This window comes from Sturnira hondurensis, unplaced genomic scaffold (assembly GCF_014824575.4).
Source record: "Sturnira hondurensis isolate 20B ecotype Veracruz unplaced genomic scaffold, ASM1482457v3 Scaffold0024651, whole genome shotgun sequence".
Lineage (NCBI taxonomy): Eukaryota > Metazoa > Chordata > Mammalia > Chiroptera > Phyllostomidae > Sturnira > Sturnira hondurensis.
Window position 1 is genome coordinate 31,692 of NW_028097282.1, and position 21,213 is coordinate 52,904.

General features: G+C 45.4%; 1 protein-coding gene across 1 annotated transcript; it reads left to right on the plus strand.

Moving 5' to 3' along the window:
* Nucleotides 1-1,045: 1,045 nt before the first annotated feature.
* On the plus strand, nt 1,046-13,365 carry SLC16A2 (solute carrier family 16 member 2). The gene is made up of 7 exons (XM_037038583.1): nt 1,046-1,105; nt 1,368-1,422; nt 3,286-3,457; nt 6,511-6,961; nt 7,935-8,078; nt 10,944-11,172; nt 12,791-13,365. The coding sequence occupies exons 1-7, from the start codon at nt 1,046-1,048 to the stop codon at nt 13,009-13,011; spliced, it is 1,332 nt and encodes a 443-aa protein (XP_036894478.1). The 3' UTR covers nt 13,012-13,365.
* The last annotated feature ends 7,848 nt before the right edge of the window (nt 13,366-21,213 follow it).

Consider the following 21,213-nt stretch of genomic DNA (forward strand, 5'->3'; position numbering starts at 1 on the left):
TAGGTTGCTTCCAGCACTTGGCTATTTTCCATTTTCATCAGTAGTGTATGAGATTTCCAGTTCTTCTGTATCCTCATTGGTACTAGGCATTGCCATTTTTTTAAAAACTTTGTTAGTGGTTTGTAGAGGGTATCCCATTGTAATTTTAATTTATATTTCTTGAATTATTAATGATACTGAACACCTCTTCATATGCTTAATTACCATTCATATTGTTTGTATGTGTAAACATCTGTTCAGATCTTTTGCCCATGTTTTAAATTGCATTGTTTTCTTCTTATTGAGTTGTGAGAGTCAACTCATAACTTGGATTCCGAATACCAATCTTTTATCAGATGTGTGTGCTGTAAATATTTTTCCAAGCCTGTGGCTTGCCCTTTCATTTTCATAACAGTATTTTTTAAAGAGCATAAGTTTCAAATTTTTAAGTCTAATGTATCGATTTTTTTCTTTTATGAATCTCACTTTTGTAAATATCTGTGAAATTTTTGACTAACTAAAAGTTAGAAAGATTTCTTCTACACTTTCTTCTAGAAGTTTTTAATTTTAAGTTTTATGTTTAAGTCTATGGACCATTTCCATTAATTTTTAAATATGATGTGACTATTAGTACTTACAAAGCTCTCTGATACATATCACTACATCTGATCTCATTAACAAAATCTTTGAGGAAGGCACATCAGGAATTTAAATTCCTAATTTACAGATGATAAAACTGAGGATTAGAGAAGGGCTGTGTGACTTGCTGAAGGTCTCAGAGATGATAAGAGGGGAACTTGCAAGGTAGGAGGTAAAATTGTGATGAGAGTTTAGGTCTCCCTGCTGTCCCACACCAGTACTTTAAGAGCCAGGCAGGTAGGGCTCAAGATGCAGCAATGCAAATTTTCCCAGTGGGGATGTGAAAAACCTATTAGGCACTGAAGTAAGAGACAAAGGCAGTCAGCTATCCCTGACCTCACTCAGACTGCCCTTCTCTGGCCCACCTGGGCCTCCACAATTGATGAAAGCCAGAAGCTGGCTTGGTGCTCTGCTCAGATGATACTCAATGACGCTTTTTGATAATGATGATGAAGACTTGGAATGTGTTCAGAGGAGAGCTCTGAAAGTAATAACAGAGTTAGAAATTAAGGATAAGAAGAAAAATTAATGGAACTAAAATTATTCAACCTTGAAAAGAGAGGCCCAAGATGAAACTTGATAACAGTCTTCAAACAGACAAAAATCCTTGGGTTTTCTTTCTGAGGGTTGAACAAGGAAAAATGGCCCAGAAGAATGTTAACTAAAAGGACAATTTTTTTTCTCTCTGGTGAGCTTTGTTACAGACACTTAAGAGCCTTTTTAAACAGAATAAACTCTTCTTATTCAAGTTTGGAGCCAGGGATTTGCCCAACATGGGCTCCGATGAAAAACTTCAGCATAATGGTCACCTTTTTCTTTAGAAATCTTTGGGTGGCTCCTGAACCTGTATTGTGTTTGTGACCTTCCTTGCTCCTTAGTCTTAGCATCTTCAAGATGAGCCTTACCTTAGCTCTTAAAGGATTAATGCCCATACTTCTTGGCTCCAAGCCAAGTAGCTGAGTGCTTAAGGCTATAGATCTGGTTTAGCATTCCTGGAAGGGCCTAAAAAGTAGACTAGTCTAAATATGACCCTAATGCTTGAATCCCCTGTTTTATATCTAGCTTCTGCTTGCACACCTCCAGTGATGGGAAACTTTATTCATCCCAATGGAAGATATAAAATAATACAATTAATTTGGACTAGGAATAAGGACATTTAGATTTGAGTCCCAACTCTGCCACTTACTTGATGCATGATCTTTGATAAGTTCCTTCACATTTCTGGACCTGCTTATTTACCAATAAAATGGTAGTGGAGGGATATCTTTGTTCTAGTTTCTGTTGGTTTGACTGCTATAACAAATGGCCTTCAAAAATAGAGTTGATTAAAAAGCTGTGGTATGTTTTACACAGTGGGATACTACTCAGCTGTAAAAGAGAAGGAAATCTTACCCTTTGTGACAGCATGAATGGACCTGGAGAGTATTATGCTAAGTGAAATAAACCAGAGGAAGACAAATACCACATAATCTCACTTATATATGGAATCTAATGAACAAAATAAATAAGCAAACAATATAGAAACAGACTCATGGATACCGAGAACAGACTGGCAGCTGGGAGAGGGGTGGGGAGTTGAGGGTCTGGGTAAAAAAAGATGAAGGGATTAAGTAAAGAAAAAATCTCATAGACACAGACAACAGTACTGTGATTGCCAGAGGGAAAGGGGATTGGGGGAAGTAGATGAGGTTAAAGGGAGATAAATGGTGATGAAAGATTTGACTTGGGGTGGTGAACACACAATACAATATACAGATGATGTATTATAGAGTTGTATATCTGAAACCAATATAATTTTATTAACCAATGTCAACCCAATAAATTCAATAAAAAATTTTAAAAGTGGATGTAACAATTTAAAAAATTTGATGGCTTAAAGGACAAAATATTTCTCTATTTCTTTTTTTATTAAAAGATTTTGTTTATCATTTAGAGAGGAAGGAAAGGAGAGAAGGAGAGAAATATCAATGTATGGTTGCCTCTCATGAGTCCCCTGCTGGGAACTGGCCTGCAACCCAGGCATGTGCCCTGACTGGGAATCGAACTGCAATCATGTGGTTCGCAGGCCCGTGCTCAAGCCATATTTATCTATTTCTTATGTATCATTCAGAACAGGGATTTCATATTGGAGAGGGAAGGGGAACTTTGCTCAATGTAGTTATTCAGGGACCCAGATAGAATTGATGGCAGTTCCGCCAGTCTTAATACATTGCTTCCAAGGTCACTCTGCATTTGTAGCTCATCAGAACACAGAAACATGATGGGACATTTTTATGGTCCAGGCCTGGAAGTAGTATTTATCACTTAACCACATTCTGTTGGTTAGAATTCAATCACTTGGTTTTATTAAACAGCCAAAGAGGCTGAGAAATGTACAGCTACATGGTAACTAGTTAGGTTTCATTATTTGCTTGATCTTTAAAGCCCCTCTACCTCAGTTTTCAAGTTCTGGGTGTGTTTATAAACTAGACTCTTCATTCTCACATTGCCCTGCTACAAGTACTTTGAAAATTGCCCAAGCTATCTAGGGAGTAGAGAGCCACTAGGAGTAGCTGGCCACTAGGGAGTAGCTGGCTGGCAGCACAGGCCGATGCAATGCCCCTGTGAAAGGCCAGAGAAAAAGAATTGAGATACCAGTCATACCACCAGATACCACATTAAGCTAAGGCATCTTTGTGCTTGTTTTCTCTACAGCATGGGTAGGAGCCCTCTCAATGGGCATGATCTTCTTCTGTTCTCCCATTGTGAGTATATTTACTGATCGTTTGGGCTGCCGAATCACAGCAACTGCAGGTGCTGCTGTCGCTTTCATCGGCCTCCATACCAGCTCCTTCACCAGGTAAGGCTAGGAGTTGGTGGATGCCTATGCCTGAGGGTTGGCCTCTTTCTGGACTTAACTAGAGACATTCTTCTCCTTGCAGAGTCTTCTGTGGCCCTTTTCATGCAGAATACTCATTGTCCAATGGGACTCATCTATGTAGCATCCCCAGTGCCCATTGGTAGGGAATATCCCCAAAGAAGACACAAGAGTTCCAAAGTGGTAGGAGGGGTCTAAGTTTGGGAGTTTATACAGATGGGCCTGTGTCCAGTTTTGACCACTAAATGGATATGGAACAATTGATGAGTACTATTCCCCTCTCTGGGCCTCAATTTCTGTATCTCTAATATGAGGGGATTAAGTCAGATGGTCTTTTTGGGTCTCTTCCAGCTCTGCCATTTTATTCCCTTTCAATGTACCACACATCTCATGACCTCATCTGCCTTCTTGGTAATGAGCTTTTAGAGCAAACTCATGTAGACACCTACCATTACAGTATTCCTGAGGGAATCTTATGCTGAGAAAGAGGTCCGCTGAGCCCCAGGCTGTTTAGCATTTCTGGCTCTTTTCAGGATGTTTCTGGTTGCCAATGCATGGTTAGTTTGAAACAAATAAAGATTCGTATCTTGGGCATGAGAAGAGATATTTAGCAGCATCCTGATGGAGGTACAAACCTAGCACTGAGCTATCCAGCCAGGCCTAAGCTAAAGTCAAACTCTCGTCCTATTGGTTGCACTGGCAGAACTTAGTGGTGACAGGCAAGGAGCAAGCTACAGGTTCATTTTCTGCTTTCTTTCTGCCAGCCCTGCAGAAGCATGTCTGTAGTTGAGGGGAGAAGTGAAAACCCTCCACTACACACCGAGAAATAGGGGATTCCATTGACTATCTGCCAAAAACACTTTGAAAGTTATGGTACCTCCTACTTCCAATCTGCCTGGGTTTGTGTAGGAAAATGCTGGCCTGGAGATACAGTTAATTTGTCAGAGATTTGCATTCTGAGCTTTGTTCCCCAGAGTAGGGCCATGGTTATGCTCTCTAGGTCTAATATTCCACTCACATCAGAGAATGATAAATAGTGTTCTGCCACAATTGGGCCCTTTGAGGATGAGCCAGATTTTTTTATGACGTGAGTGTTTCTGGCTGCCCAGCCTACCCTCCAGCAAAGCTTAGATGTGTCCTGCAATGTTTTTTTGAGTCAGTCCCACCTAATTCAGAGGAGAGGAAAACCATGTCCTACCTGGAACCTGCTCAGTCCTCCCAAGCAAGCAGCTTCAAAACCTTTTGGAACCTCTCCAGTGGTTGTTCTCATTCATCCTTAGCAAGCTGGTGCCTGGCTCCTTGTGGGAAAGAGCTAGGCCTCAGAAGCAGCTCCAGTCTCAGCACTACACAGTAAAGGCCTGGTTTTTAAGGACAAGAATAGCAAAGTGTAAACAAATTAGCAACATACGGATCCCATTCCCCTTGTAATTCACATGAGCTGTTACAGAAAGGGAAGAAGCTCAGGCGTGTTTTGTTCTGGCACTCATCTTTAGGCACATTGGAGTAGGCATTCTGTTCTCCAGGCCCCTAAGCTCCTCGCTCAACCCCTTTGCCTTTTCTATAACAATATCTTCAAAGCTGAGAAATTTTCTGGGTGGCTTCACACCCAGTGGAAAAATGGTTCTGCTTGTGGCTGGGGCTCTAAGTCATCCTTCCTGTTCTTTGAATCAGGGCTCCGAATTCCTTTGGATGGCATGATGTGGAATAGAATGCAGACAGGGCTTGGGAGGACTTGCAAGCCTGTTTAGGGGCCTCCTGTCTTAGGTTGCATTTAGAAATAGATCTACCACATAACACCCTAGACAGAACCTCATGCTTTGCCCTCACTAGCCCTCACTCTGCTGGCCTAACTCCTGTCCCTTAGACAAAATCCTTCACCCATGCCATCCAATTGAGTCCCTAGGATCTCAGGAGAGCAGGCCCCAAGGAATCTGGTGGGAGAGGAGCAGGTGGCTTAGCTATGTGTTCCAATTGGAGACAACCCTTTTGAAACCAAAGCCCTTGCTCATATCCAGTGAATACAAGCAGATGGAAAGCAATAGTAATGATTGCTGTGGTTGGAATCATGGGTGTAATCACCATATCATCCCTCAGCATAGGTCCAGTCTTTTTAGTGTTAGGACTGGCTCTATCTGTGGGGAGAAACTGCCTGACCATGGAAACTAGTAGATAATTAAGTTGTCAGATAAAAGCTATTGCAAAATATGGGGAGGCTTCAAAAAGAAAATAAAATTCCTCACTAGGTTGTGCCAATATTTTTGGGAGATGGCTGGCCAAGCTAACCTTTACATGGTCTTTTCCCTGCTGACCACTTTGCCTTCTGGTACAGAGGCTTATGGCCCCTGCAGGCTTAAGAATTTTAAGCCAGAACCTGTGTTACTCTGTGAGATTCATAACTTTTTTGAGGTTCCATTTCCCATCAGGCAGCTAGGTTATGCTGAGATATTCAGACTTTGGGTAGGTCGAGGATGGGCTATCTCTCAGGAGATCACCAGACATTCTCTGAAATATTAAGAACTTTGAACATGGAGAAGGATACTGAAGAGTCCTGTGGAGGGTCTCAACCTTCCAGGATCTTGGCTCCTTGCAGGCCTTTGTTGTTACCTGGGATAAAGCTTTGGCTACCAGCCAACCCATGCTGCCTAGGTGAGCAATAGGTGAAACTGTTCTCTCTAAAGCACTGAATAGCCCCTCATCCAGTCTTTGAATAGGCTGGTTCCAACTTTGTTTTGACCAATCATCTCTGATTGGATTCTGTGATTCAAAATAGAGTTGCACAGATCTGGAGTCAGGTCCAAACTTTGCTGATCCACAGTTATGCTACCTTGGGTAAATTACTTTACTTCTTTGAGCTTGTCTCCCCATCTGAAAAATGGGGATCACAAGGTTCTTCTCCTTGTCTGTTTTGAGGGTCAGTGGTAAGTGGGGCTGTTGGTTAATGATGGGGGCCATGGGGTGAAGGTGGGTGAAGGGGAAAGGGCAGGTAAATTTTCTGGTAAGGCTGCTGAGGATAGCTCTTGGTGTCTCTCCCACAGCTCATTAAGCCTGCGTTACTTCACCTATGGGATTCTCTTTGGTTGTGGCTGTTCCTTCGCCTTTCAGCCATCTCTCGTCATCCTGGGCCACTACTTCCAACGCCGCCTGGGTCTGGCCAATGGTGTAGTGTCTGCTGGGAGTAGCATCTTCTCCATATCCTTCCCCCTTCTCATCAAGACGCTGGGGGCTAAGATAAAGCTCGCCCAAACCTTCCAGGTGCTGAGTACCTTCATGTTTATCCTTACACTGCTTTCACTCACCTACCGGCCCCTCCTGCCCAGCTCCCAGGACACCCCAAGCAAGAGAGGTGTCCATACCGTGTGCCAACGCTTTCTGGCTCAACTCAGGAAGTATTTCAACATGCGAGTGTTTCGCCAACGTACCTACCGCATCTGGGCCTTTGGGATTGCTGCTGCTGCCCTTGGCTACTTCGTTCCCTATGTACACCTGGTGAGGAATACCAGGGTGGGCCCACTCAACCTGGTCCCAAGAATCTGCCATTAACCTGCCTGTAGTACAAGAGGGTAGGGGTGGAGGATATTGAAAGGGCAAAAGTGAGACCTTTGGAAAAACAGACAAACAGTAATTGGAGATACTCAGAATGGGAAAGAGGACAGGTTGAGGGAAGACTTCAGTGGGAAATAAGTGGAGTTAGTTCCTTAGGGAAAAGCCTATGCCTGAAGTTTCTCCCACTGATAAGTCTAGATGGGTAGGTTTTCAGAAGATAAGCATCACTGGTGTGGAGGAGACTAGCCCAGATGACCCAAGGATAGGGTTGTCTAAAAGTGTGTTCTATGGAATGTTGGTCTTTGTGGTCAGATGATTTTGTTTAGGCAATAACATATATTATATCTCTTTAGCTTCATATTATGCAGCAATCTTTTAAAGGTACCAAAAAATCCTGCAGTAAATGGATCCTTCAGTTTTGTTTAACCAGCATCCACCCAAATTTTGACTGGAACTGTCAGCTGTACTATCATTATTTTCCACAGACCTCATGTTTCTTAAAACACACTTTTAGAAGTGTACCTCAAAGTTGATGGATCCTTCTCCCCTGGTGATCTGCTATTTCCCCAGTCTGTCAGTTCTGAGTCAGGTAATGGGGAGATTATAGGGGGACCATTGGATTTTTCTCAACTGTTAAGGCTGTATTCTGTCCTGCAAGGACTCAGAAGGGGCTTGGAGATACCCATTCCCCTCAGCTGTGTTCAATAGCCCAGAATGTAGAGAACCAGGGAATATGCAGCCTTTTAAGTGCTTAGAAGCAGCCAGGGAGTTTGTCCCAGAGCTAGGGCTACAAGGAAAGTAGTTCTTATCATAGTCTAGACAAGTAGGCAGTAAAGGGTTCTGGATATGCCCACAGTTAATCAGTCAGCTCCTCTTCTTTCTCTTGTCTTGGGGGGTCTGATGCTATGCTTTTCAGGTGAAGTATGTAGAAGAGGAGTTCTTGGAAATCAAGCAGACCTGGGTGCTCTTGGTGTGTATTGGGGCTACCTCAGGCCTTGGGCGCCTTGTGTCAGGCCGTATCAGTGACTCCATTCCTGGACTTAAGAAGATCTACTTGCAGGTAAGTGTGGCCACCCTGTCCACTGTGGGGAAGAATACTGCCACAGATGCTACTTCATCCCCACTTTTTAGGATAGAATGGTAGGTCATGTCATTGTTGTGCCCTGGGCCTCAACTTGGACACCAGTTTATGCAACATGGGAAAGTCAATAAATTCTCTGAGCCTCAGTTTGCCTTGCTTTCAAATGAATATAATCATTCTTGTTCTGCCTCTTTCATCAAGATGGAGTGAGGACCCAGTGAGAACAGTCTAAATGTAACCTCTAGAATATATTCAAAGAAAGTTTTTATTAATAATGGCTCTCCCATCTGAAAGAGGGAAAGTGAGGCCAGCAGTTAGATACTGCCACCAGTGAGGGGTGATCTCATGGCCACCCTACACTCTCTTGGAAGGTTTTGGACATGTGTAACACCTTGTAGCCCAGTGTCTCTCTCTTGTAGGCCAGGGTCAAGTTCATAATCTCTTACACTTCCAGAGCTAGTTGGCACCAAACACTGGCTGTTAAATGCCACCCTCTTCTTTGACACAAAAAAAGGACCATGAAAGGCCAGACCACTCCCCTCCTCTAGGCCTTACTTTAGCCATTTGTACAATTAGAATAATTCTTGCTTTTCCTACCTCACCTTATAGGTGAGGACTAAAACAATTATAGGCATGACCAGGCTTTGGGAAGTTGAAAAGTCTTATAGCTATGCAAGGTTTTAATCCTTCTGATAGTGACTCAAGTAGCCTCATATTGTGGGCAGTAGACACAACAGGCCACTTTCTGTGTGAATTGGACTCTGGTCTGGCTTGAATACCACTACTACTGCTTAAGCTGTCTATCTTTGTCTACCTGACAGCAATATTGCCTTTCTAACCTGGCTCATTCTTATTGCTCCTGCAGTTGACTTTACTAGAAGATGCCCAAGTGTGAAGCCCTGTGAAGGGGCAATGGCAGTTCCAGAAAACATGTGACCACAAATAATCCATCAGGAAGTACTTGAGTACTGACTCCCTAAGAAAGCCCTAAAATCATTTGCAAGGGGGCCTAACTACACTCACAGCAGGGATCTCTCTGTCTTTTGACAATCCTAAGGGTTTTCCTAAATACCCTCAGATATCTTGGACAAAGTTTTCTGTTGTATTTAACTCTGTGTTAGGCTTTCAAGAATCGGTGAATCTGCTTTGTCAGAGCTAGGGGTGCCCTTATGATTCATCTAGTCCAATCTCTCATTGTACTGATGGGTAAACTAATGGGAAGACCCCCAGCCAGTTGTGGCAGAGCTGAACTCCTATGTAATGCTCTTTTCATATTCTACTTTACCTTAAGTGCTAGTAGGCAGAGCCAAGTCCCAGAGATAAAAAGTCCAACCAAAAGCCTATCATTAAGATAAACCGATTGTGAAAGTTTGAATTCCTGTGCAAATATCAGCAAGTGCCTTATCTGGGTGGATTTTTACATTAGATTATGTGTGAATTTCCCAGCCTCTTCTACATGCCACCCCTGTGTGTCTTTCCTGCCAGTATTAGCAGCTCCAAGATACCAAAGGGCACTGAAAATCTGGGTAAGCTAGCACAGGGCCAGGGCTTTATCTTGAGAAGAGGCAGTAGCTCTTGCCTAGCCATATAGTTCATTTCTCACCACAGTCCCTAGGAGAGAGTTAGGGCCCAAGCAGCTCTTGCTTTTTATTGAGCAGAGTGAGTTCCAATGGAAGCAGAAGAATTAGCTAGTCAGAAGCAGAACTAGGCTTAGGGCCCAGTGCTTCTGCTGTCCACTTACCCTGCCCACCCACCACTCTCTCTCCCCATTTCCACTCTTATTTGACCCAGTTTGACCACTTAGAATAATATAAAACAATCTTAGAATGTTGTAGCTGAAACAATCAACTTGGAGTCCAACTCCTTCATTTCACAAATGAGGAACCAAGGCCCAGAGAGGGAAAGTAACTTGTCTAAACTCATCCTTCTGGTGTCTCAGTCTATGAACACAAGACAATGGATGAACTTCTTTCTCTTGAGCTACTGAAAATACTCTATCACATAAATTTGCCCCCCACCCCTGCCCTTCTCCCTGAGTACAGGACTGGGAGAAGAAAGGAGTGTAACATAGCTTCAGGTGTTCTGAAGAGCCACCCACTAGACCCTGTAGTTTCTACTATTGCAGAAGACAGGTACATGTGTCTCGTGTCAAGCCCCTGGACAGTCTATTGGGAAGGAAATGGTGACAACCTGCAGAATAGCCTCACTTTAGGCCAGTTCTTCAGGCCTGATTCTCAGTTCTAAGAGAGATTTTTAATTTCCAAACCTTGGCAGGGCCACATAGAGGATGTTAACAGGCAACTAGATAAAATAGGTAGTAATTAAAGCTGATTGAAATCAGTTAATGGGCTTTTTGTGTTATATAATGGTATTAACTCTTGTTATATTGCTATACCATTGTGGCTTGGTTGTTGATATCATGCATGAATCTCCTAGAGAAGAAGCTGGGGTATCTGGGTTCTTATTCCTGGATTTTGCCTAAACATCCCAAAACAGCCTGGGAAAAGTTCAAAAGTCCCCCCCCAGCAAAGAGATTTCCTCACATGGGATGGCCAGGACACTTCTCATCCTTTCTAAAAACCAACTGATGAACCTAACAAACCCACTGACAGCAACAACATAGACTCACAGTTAAATAAGAGCTCTCTTAAAAACTTTGAATCCTTTAATGTAGGACTTAGAAGAGGCCTAAGTAACTATTTAGTCCAGCTACTTTTTCTGCTGTCACCCTGCTGCCTCATTTTAGATATGGTAGGAATGAGACCCTGATAAAGGAGGTATGATTTGCTATGTGGTCTTGACTGGCAAGCATAACATGACCAACCTCAGGCCTTGCTCCTCTAGGTCATCTCCTTCCTGCTCTTGGGCCTGATGTCCATGATGATTCCCCTGTGCCGGGGCTTCGGGGGCCTCATTGTTGTCTGCCTCTTCCTGGGCCTGTGTGATGGCTTCTTCATCACCATCATGGCCCCCATCGCATTTGAACTGGTGGGCCCAATGCAGGCCTCACAGGCCATTGGCTACCTCCTGGGCATGATGGCCCTGCCGATGATTGCTGGGCCCCCCATTGCAGGTGAGGCTGATTTTATGGGGATGGGGGGGTGGGAGTGTGGGAGTCCTGTCTTTCCTGGGCGGTAGCTTGCCTAAGTACCTCTACTTAAAGTTCCCTTTCTTCTTGTTCTCTGTTTAAGCAGCCTAGTCAGAGTGCATGAAACCTGTTACAACTATTAGTGAAAGAGATTAAGCACAGTATATGTGCATGGATCCATTTTGGGGAATAGGCTTTTCATAGCTATATATCAGTTTCAGTGGAGTTTTGTTGTGGGCAGCATGACTGATTCCAAGAGGGTGGAGAGAGAAAAGATTTGGCCTTCTTGACCATTTTATTGATCTAGTATCCCCTTTCTCTTCACAGGTAAGTGATTATTTGCAAGGTAGCTGGGAAGGAAGAGAAGAGAAAATGGGCCCTGTTTTATCAAGACTTAGAGAGATACCCCTTCCTCTTCTACTGGCTTCTGAACTGAGCCTGTAGAAGAGATTTGATTATGACCTCATCCCAGGACTGGGTTAGTGAGGCTCACTTCCTATAGGGAATAAGCAAAATGTTGGCTTGCTGTATTTCAGCACTTCCAGTTTTTCTCTCCACTCTTCAAGAAGAACATTGTTGGTACCCCAGGAAACATAGGAAACAAGGAAAACCAATGGAAAGAGAACTTTATTTCCTTCCTTTAGGATTTATTGCAAATACTAATTTGTAGGCTAGCTTTTCCTAGGCTGGCCAAGTAGGCTAACTCAACAAATATTCCTTGAACACAAATTCTGTACAAGATGTTATAACATCTCTCGTTGTGTTGTATGACAGTGGCAAAAGCTTCTACTCACACCCTTTGTGTGAATCATGTTGCCCACTGGGAGAGGGGAGCCTCTACCCAGCCATAGATCCCAAAGGTGGGTTCCGGGATCCACATCCCTTTCCAATTTGCTTACCTCCTAAGCAGCACAAGAGCCTACTTGCCTTTCCTCAGTAGTGTTTCTGAGTTCATTCCTCCTATGAGGTGGCTCACATTAGCTTCTGAAGGTGAGTTGAGGAGGCCTAGCACCCCATGCCAAACACATAGGTGGTATTCTTAAATTAGAGGAACCCAGAGGGACAATCCATATCTGTAACTGGAAGGAAGGATACACATACAGCACCCCTGTTAGGGCAAATGAGAACTTAAGAGAAAATACAAGTAGGAATTTGACCGAATTGTTCTACAAGAACACTTTAGTCCAACTTTGGAGTGGGATGGTATGTCACTGTGAACCAAGACAAGGCTTGGCCATATTCCGTGAAGTTCATCCAAATTAGCTTCCTTCTTTTAAATTAATTCCATACCTCGGAGTGACTAGAAGTTAGCTGTAGTTTCATGAGAGTCACAAACGGAGAATTTTAAAAGAAGTTTCATCAGCTTCTTTCATAATCAGCATTAACCTCAAAGGCCTGTAGCCCCATTGCCTTGGAGGAGTCATCCACCTTTGTAATAAAGGTTTAATTTATTACAACTAGAAGTATTTCAAGTCCCTTAGGTCAAGGTAGTTTAGGACAAAATTCTCTGTACAGGTATTGTGATGGCCCTGAGAAGAGGCAGAAAGCACTTTGGGGCAGTAGGGCAAAGCTGAGCTTGACTTTTCTCTCTCAACTATTTCAGGCCTCCTCCATACCTGTTTTGGGGACTACCATGTGGCCTTCTACTTTGCTGGTGTGCCCCCAATAATTGGAGCTGTAATACTCTTCTTCGTCCCTCTGATGCATCAAAGGATGTTCAAGAAAGAGCAAAGGGATTCCAGCAAGGACAAGATGTTGGCCCCTGACCCAGAACCCAGTAGGGAGCTGCTGCCAGGCTCTCCCATCCCCGAGGAACCAATCTAATGCTTCTTCCTTGTCATCGTGTGCTCTTCTCCAACCCCTACCCTTTACCCCACCCTGCTCAGCATTTACATTTTTGCCACCAGCACACTTGTTCCCAAACCTATGCACACAGCATTTTAGCCACCTGACCATCCCTTTGGAGCCAAAGCTCCAGGTGTTCCAAACTTAGTAACCAAATCCTCTTCGTGAATGCCTTCAAACTTGCCAGGGTCCTTCTCCCAGGATCCAAACCTTTGGATCACCCCCTGGCCTTTGGAACCTCTCCGTATACTTTCTAACCCCCGGGGGGGGAGGGGCATGGGGCCTCTTAGCCCCAGCTTGTTAGTACCCCAATAGACGCAACTGTCAAAGGTGCTACTGTGTCCTCAGGAGCCTGGTGGGAAGACTCAAGCCTCTGTGTGCTGAGAAGCTCCTTGCCATCTTACTTTAGGAACCACTGATGGAGGGGATAGAGAGATATCCAATATCCCTCTCTAGATAGAGAGGGTAGATATAGAGAGATAGAGAGATAAAATGAAACAAGGCGCCTTGTTTAGCCTTAGAGTTTCTGAGGGCTGTGGCTTCCCAAGAACTGTGGGTGCTGTTAGTTTATAAGTATATAGATAGTCTCCCTATTATCTGGTTGGTTAACAGTCTGCCTCCTTCTACCCTTCCTCCTTTTTTCCCTCTACTTCCTCATCATTTCTCTTCCCTTTCTATTTCTTTTTATGACTGTCATAGACATATGGGTGCTTAAATAAAGGAGGGACTCAGAGCTTGGGCCGATCAGCCTTACCTTGGTCCAGCCCACCCCTAATAGTAGCATCAGTCCCACTCATCTCAGGCTGAGCCATACCTCACCTTTTGGCTCAAGCTGCTATAATCATAGACTGGAAGAGTAGAATATCACATAGGGAAGGGGTCTTAATCAGCACTCACTGATTTTTACAGATTTCCTAGGCCAATGCAGTCTGCAGGCCCAGCTCCCTATCCTTGTATCCATCTGTCAAAATGTGAAGAAATCCCTTTCATCTCAGAAGGCAGAGGAGGCCTGATGAAAGAGAGATGGCATGGTATGGGGAAGGGACAGTAATTATTGACCTGGTAAAGTACAAACTCATGGCGGGTCAATATTTCCACCTGGGGTAGGCCAGAAAAGAGACTGTATTAGGGAAAACCCAATTCCCAACTTGGATCCTCAAAAGGTAGAGGCAGCAGTTACACAAAGGTTCAGACAGTTTCTTTTAAGAAGGTGAAACCTTGCTAACCTTTACCAACAAGTGTGTCCATCGTGCTGTGCATCCAGGATCACTCTGGTTGGCTGGCATTAAACGTGCCAGGAAAGGTAGACTCTGGACCACACTCACCTTCTAAAATTGCTGCCAGACGATTTCCTATGCCCACACTCTAAGCAACAGTCTTGCTGTGTCTAGCTATCACAACTCACCTCATTAGGAGCTCAACCACTCTCCTCACTCAGCTTCTTTGTGTGTCTTTCTCCCTATTCTGTGCCTTGGTATGTTGTGTCCCTATCATTCAAACTTTTTCTCATCTTCTTGCCAGGCATCCCTGGCTGTGACTTAGAGCTAATAGTAACTTGCCACCCCAAGCCAGGGCCATCCCAGGGTCAGGAGGATGAGGTTGATGCTTAGGGGCTCCAAAGAAGACAGTGGTCCCTATCCACGAGTTTTTCTGTTATAAATAGGCAGCTGGGGCATCGTTGGCCTCTGATGGCTGAACCAAAGCCAAAGTCCCGATGCCCCTCTGTTGGTCCCAGTTTGGCCTTTATCAACTCATCAAACGAAAACATACTGATTCTTGGCTTTGTGGGTGGGAAGGGGCCTAATTACTATCCTAACAGCTCAAACAGCAATGAAACAGGAGAAACTGGGCCTCAGGAGAGACCATTGAAAATGTTTGAGCACAAAAACCCCTGCTTCCATTTCTCCTGCCCCATACCCACCAACTCACTAGAGGGCAGTTCTGCAGGGCCTCCTTTGTTGTACATGGTGTGAATAGCTCTTAAGAATCAGGCTACCACCCACTTCTCTCAAGGTGAAGAAAAGTCGTTCACAGGTCCCAAATCTGCCTTATCAGGTGTCACATAACACAGCAGGGTGTCAATTTACTTCTACACACATGCATGTGCATGTGTGGGCTTGTATGCTTTTGGAGAGAATATCGGTTGGCGAAAGCAGCATAGTATTAATATTTAGGGTATGATGCAGCCTCTTATGAATTTATAGTCAAATCTAGCAGAATGAATAAAATTTGGGAGCTTGAGACCTGGTACATTAATTAAATCCTCAAAAGGTTTGGAACAAAATAAACATCTAAAACTCTAGCTTTGGTATGTAACTTGCCTACAAGTGTGAAATAGTTTTAACCTGGTTAACAGCAGGAAGTTTGGTTTCAGAATTGACATCTCATTTCAAATCAAATTTCTGCCAGGGTCTAAATTCTCTATTCTCTGTGAGAGCAGAAATTTGAAAATGAGCTTCTTGGGGCTGTTGAGGATTGGATTTTTAAGGGAGCTCTGAAGTGAAAAAGTGGTTACTTCACAAAATGGGAACATGACTGGTTAGTGGCTGAGTGGGCATGCAAGCCTTCTCAAGGTCACCACCTTGTTACAATCATTCCATGTTGAAAATTAGCAAAGACCTTGCAATAACACAGTTCAAGCCTCCTTTCCTACCACTTGTTACTGATGGGGGAACCTGAAGGAACTAGTATACCTGGCTGACACAGCCAGGCAGCAACAGAAGACATTGATGGTGATGCAGAAGAGGCCTACAACAATTATAAAGGTGGGGGTAACCTTCAGGTCTCTCAGGTCTATCCTGTACATTAAGTTGGAAGTGGGAAAGATAAGGCCTACAGATAGGAAGGGGCTCATGCAGTTCATCAGTGACAGAGCAGGTTGAGGCTTGAACTAAGGTAATTGGCTTCCAATCCAGACCAAACCCCTCATTTTACAGATGAGAAAAATTGACCCAAGGAGGGGGAACTGAATTGCCTACTTCATTCAACGACTATGTAACGAGACCATATCTATAGGGGTGTCAGCAGGAACAGCTCTGAGTGAAAATAAAATCTGATCCAAGTCTGATTTTCAGCACATCCCATCTTTTCATGACTACTTTAACTTCCAACTGACATGCTTTTGGTATTGTCTCTTCCCAAGCACTCCAGACCTTCTCCATGCAGTGTTGGCCTGGAGAGCTGGTCCCACCTGCTGCCCTTTCACCTCCAGAAACAAACAGGCACAAATAAAGTCCATCTCCCTATGACCACATACCTGGCAAGGGAGAGGCAAAAAAAGGAGATTAGCTTTTTGAGAGAGGCTGGTTTACCACCTAACTCTTGGCTATTGTTGGATTCTCTCCTGCCTCAGTGCAGACATCCTTAGTATGCCAGCCTCTTCATCTTCCACTGAGACGAAATATTTTGTCCTGCTGCCTGGCCCCAGGATCTTGCAGCAAAGTTCACTTGCCCCTCATCCCCTCCCCCAGTGGCCCTAGGGCCCCAATCTGTGTGTGATCATTACATTTCAAAACTGTGGAATCCCATAATTTGTATGAGCATATGCTTTCCTCCAGGGCCTTTTCATGTCTGACAGCAGCTCCCTGCCACTTCATGGAAGCAGAGCAGGCCAGCTGATGGGTTACAGGTGCCCGCAACAAATCCCTGGTGACTGACAGCCAGTGCCTAGTTAGGGTAGGTGCTGGTTTGAACCAGAGCCAGAAGTAAATTCTTAAATTCGAATAAGCTGAAATGTGGAGGAGACTCCAGAGGCACAAGGAAAAGAATTCCATGCCCAACTCCTGCAGGGGCTGAGGAGGCTTTGCTTTAGAAGATTTTTTGATTCCTGTCTTTCAGCTCTCCCTAGTGGTCACCAAAAGCAGATTTGCACGCCTGGTTTTAAAGTCTTTTCAGCAATATTTTCTAAAGACCTGGTTTGTGACAGTCACTCTGCTAGAACCCATGGATTTCAGGAATGATGGGAGCAGAGGTAGAGAAAACAAAGAGAACAAACACAAGGAGGAATTTGTACTATCTTCTTACCAAAACATTTTTTTCCTCTTCTGGACCCCAGCGGCCCTGATCATACCAACCTCAGCGCCTTAGGAGCAGGAAAAGACGACCGCGCCTCTTCCTGGACGGACGGAGGCCACAGCATTTCCCCTTTTTCACAGCCCCCTTGACTGGCCTTGGCGGGATCAGAGCCACCCCGAAGAACTAGGCTCTTCTCAACGCTGGTTTCTTGCTGAGCGGGAGACGGATAAAACTAGCCCACCGCGCTAATCTAACAAGCGTCGTTGAGTCTGTGTCCAGTTGGGGGAGGGAAGGGCATAGCTGAGCCCAGCCCGCTCACGCCCAGGTCAGTCAGAGACGTGAACTGTCAACACCGCCCAGACCCAGAGCCTCCGCGCTTCCTCCCTGGCTCCTACCGTAAACGCCCCAGGGATAGGAGCTAGAGATGTGCAGGGAGCGAGTGCAACTCTTTTTTCCACTACACACCCACCCTACACTGCCCTCGCAACTTTTGGGCCCTGGGATACGGGGTGGGAGGTGCTAACGAGTGCCATTTTCCACCAGGTCCCCACGCCCACTCCACACTCGGGGAATGCCTGGGGATAGAGATGGGGCTGGGGAATGGCAGGCCGAACAGGGCCGTGGTTGCTGCTCCTGGTTCTGCTACTGGCTTCAGGTGACCTTGGGAGGAAAGGGGGTCTCTTCCCGGCCCTCCGTGGCCCTCCATCCATTACCGGGTTGGGAGGGTTAAGAACCCGGGAGGCGCGCGGTGGAGACACGTCTTCCCCTGGTAGACGGGAATCATGCCAGCCAGCTCAGGATAGCTACCTTTCCCACCCAGGGGGAAGGGAGCATGAAGGAAGGTGGGAGGGCCCAGTCCCAGGTGTACCCAACTGTTCATGGAGCCAGAGACAGCAGCTGACTTGTGTGCTGGGCTCAGCTGCTCCTTGATCCCCCGCCCCCACGGCGCTGCCCGGGCCACTGCCACCACGGACTGCAGCGCTGCTGCGCGATGGGTCCAGAGCCCTCAGGGGAATCTGGGCTGAGCCAGTGGAAACTGCCACCCTCCCTCCCAACCAGATTTGTCCTCAATGCCCCAAGGGCAGTGTTGGCAGCAGCTAGTGGAAGTCCTAAGTGATTCCAGGCAGGAGGCGGGCCAGAATGAGGGGACTAGGGTCATGAACTGCTTTGGGAAACGCTGGAGTCAGAGTAGCCATAGTCCTCCGCCTTCATTTCCAACCTCCAACCCTAGTCCAGGCCGGCAGAGTCGCCCCATCCATGCAGCTCAGCAGTGTAGTTACTTTTGCCCAAGCATTGGCATACCCATTAATCTCCTTCCTCCCCAGTCACCATAAAAGTTGTCCAAGAACTCCCAGGGGCAACCACGCTGGTGGGAGCTCCCAACTCAGGCCCACTCCCACACCACACAGACCCCAGACCTCGCCCAGTGAAAAGGTGAACCCCTCCGCCCTGCCTCAGCAAAACACACTGGCTGACCTACCTTCACACAGGTGAACTAGCGGCACTTCCTACCAGAAAAGGTAAGAAGGACAAGACTGACTGAGCTCATCAATTTGTTTCCCACCTAACACTCTTCCAGTTTACTCCACCAACCTGCTTTCTTCAGCGGGTTGCCTAAATGAGGTGAAGGAGGGGACCAGGGTAACCAGGTCCCCTCCTCTCTCACATACACCTTCCTACCCCAAGGTGGATTCTTCTGGTGGGGGCCAGCCTTGCAGATCTTCACTCATTAAAGCCTTGCAAAGGCCACTTTCCTCCTGTCAGTCCAAGATCTTCCAGCTCCTTGCCTCCTCATTGGCTTCCTCTCCACCCCCATACACATGCACAGATACACAGACACACTCCTTTCATCCTTTAGCTCCATGAACACAAGGGCCTACTGCCCACACCCAGCATATGTAGACGCAGTGGCCTCCTTCAATGATAACAGGGCACTCTCACCTTTGGTTGGGCAATTTACAGTTCATAGGTGCTCTCATATTCCTTATCACACTTGACTGACCCCCTCCCCAACCCTGGGAACTGCTGCTCTTATACCTGTTTCATACAGATTGGGAAAGTGAGGCCCAGAGGGGAAACTGAATGACAGATTTCAAACCTGTTCTCCACCCTGGCTGGTGTAGCTCAGTGAATTCAGCACAGGCCAGCGAAGCAAAGGGTTGCCAGTTTGATTCCCAGTCAGGGCACATGCCTGGGTTGTGGGCCAGGTTTCCAGTGGGGGGCACTTGAGAGGCAACTACACATTGATGTTTCTCTCACTCTCTTTCTCCTTCCCTTCCCCTCTCTCTAAAAATAAATAAATAAAATCTTTACCATTTTTTTCTTTAAAAAAAAAAAGCCTCTTCTCCAAGGCTCTTTCTAGTCCACCTCACAGAAAGTAGGGGAGTGAATTTTTCTTTTCCCCTGACATCTCAGAAAACCTGCTTGTTGCTCCTGGACTCAGCACCTGCAGTCCCTAGGCCCACTCTTCCCCATCCCATAAGGAAAGCTCTGCATAGTAAGCAGCACTAGAGCCCTGAGATAGAGGCTTGGAAAGCAGCAGAAGTGATCCAGAGTCCTTGTGCACCTCCTATTCACCCACCTTAGCCTCTTCTATGGAGGGAGAAAGGAATGTAGAAGAATTGGGAGTCTTTGATCTATTTTTCCCCCGGGGAGTGCAGGACATTGTCTTCTGGGTTCCTCTTTGTCACAAAATGGAGGTAAAACTCCAAAATGTGCTGTTTGGTGACTCACTCCTCCAGTCCTCTCATTATTCAATAACATTATCACCAGTAAGGGCTAATTTCCAGAGCCTTTCTTGATGCCCAGAGGCCCTGAACAGGTCCTTTGTCTGGGCTGGTTATTGGGAGAGAGTATGAGGAACAATTCTTGGGAGTCCCTGCTTTCCTGGAAAAGCTTAATGTGCTAAGTGGTCAATATAACTAGCTCAGAAGCTCCCTCTGTTCTAGACTTCCAGTACTTTGACAAGCTACAGAGAGGCGATGGGGAAGAGTAGCAAATACATACAATTAAGTGTAGGAGAACTCCCAGGGCAGCATTTGGGGAAAAGTGGAGATCATGCCTAAACCCTGTCCACACACCTCAGTGAGGTGGACTTGTCCTCAATATGCCTCACAAGGAACTGTGGCTATTACCATCTTCATCTCCCCTGTTCCCAGTTGAGAGAGTCCCTCTATCTGCAGAGGAGCTTGGTTTCGTCTAACCGCTGCCACCCCTTAGTATCACATTGTTTGGTGGACTCTAAACTTCCAGACCCTAATAAATATTAGCCTAAGCCTTTCCTTCAGAGGAGTAGCTTCAAGAATCCAGGCCAGGTCCTCCAACGTTTGAACATTGGGTCTGGAGTGCAGGAAGAGCGAAGTTCAGGGAAAGTCAAGTTCTAGTCAATGCTAGCTCCTATTCAGAAGCTCTGTAAATAGTTGTAACTAGTGATTTTTAGGAGAACTTTAAACATTATATTGACAGATCACAGGGCCTACTAACAAACATACCTTAATTCCCTTTTTCTAGCCAATTAAGTTCTTTCTTCACAATCCTTTGTCAATGTAGTTTAGGGCTATCCTACCAGGAGAAAACCAAAGAGACAAAGAAGGCCAGAGTAAAAGCTCTCCACAGAGCTTCAGATCTAGTAGTTTTCACACTGCATATTGTGACTGGAGGAGTCACAGAGTGACTTCAGATTCCACTAAAATTTCTGGGACTGATTTTTCCCTATTACTCTCATGAGGAACAACAAATCTAGGAAGACTCTAAAACGTTTGGTAAGAAAGCAGACCAGCTAGAGACTGTAGTACTTGTGGAATGGGTCACTTGAGGTGAGTGCTCTAGATTTCCTTTTTGCCTTATACATCCCAGACTTGGCAGTGGAGAACCCAGAAACCAGAAATGTCAATGGAAATTGACATTAAGAATACCAAGAAAACCTTTCTCTCTCACCAAAGAACCAGGAAAGGGACAGCCTAGAAAGATGGAAAACTTTTACACAACAACAATTCTACTCCAGTCAGATACCATGGGAAAAACTATAGCCTCACCCCCACCCAACAGACCATACCCTGAGCCATAAAATCAACTTCAACAAATTTGAAATACCTGAAATCAGAGATCCAACATGGTAGTAGAACAGGTAGAAGTTACACCCATCTCCAAGGACCAAACTGGAATTAC

What these genes read in the sequence shown, in the direction of transcription:
- SLC16A2 (XM_037038583.1), top strand. Translation starts at nt 1,046, where the DNA reads ATGACGCTTTTTGATAATGATGATGAAGACTTGGAATGTGTTCAGAGG. An exon ending in TTCAGAGGAGAGCTCTGAAA is followed by an intron (nt 1,106 to 1,367) that starts GTAATAACAGAG and finishes TTCTTATTCAAG; the next exon opens with TTTGGAGCCAGGGATTTGCC. An exon ending in CATACCAGCTCCTTCACCAG is followed by an intron (nt 3,458 to 6,510) that starts GTAAGGCTAGGA and finishes TCTCTCCCACAG; the next exon opens with CTCATTAAGCCTGCGTTACT.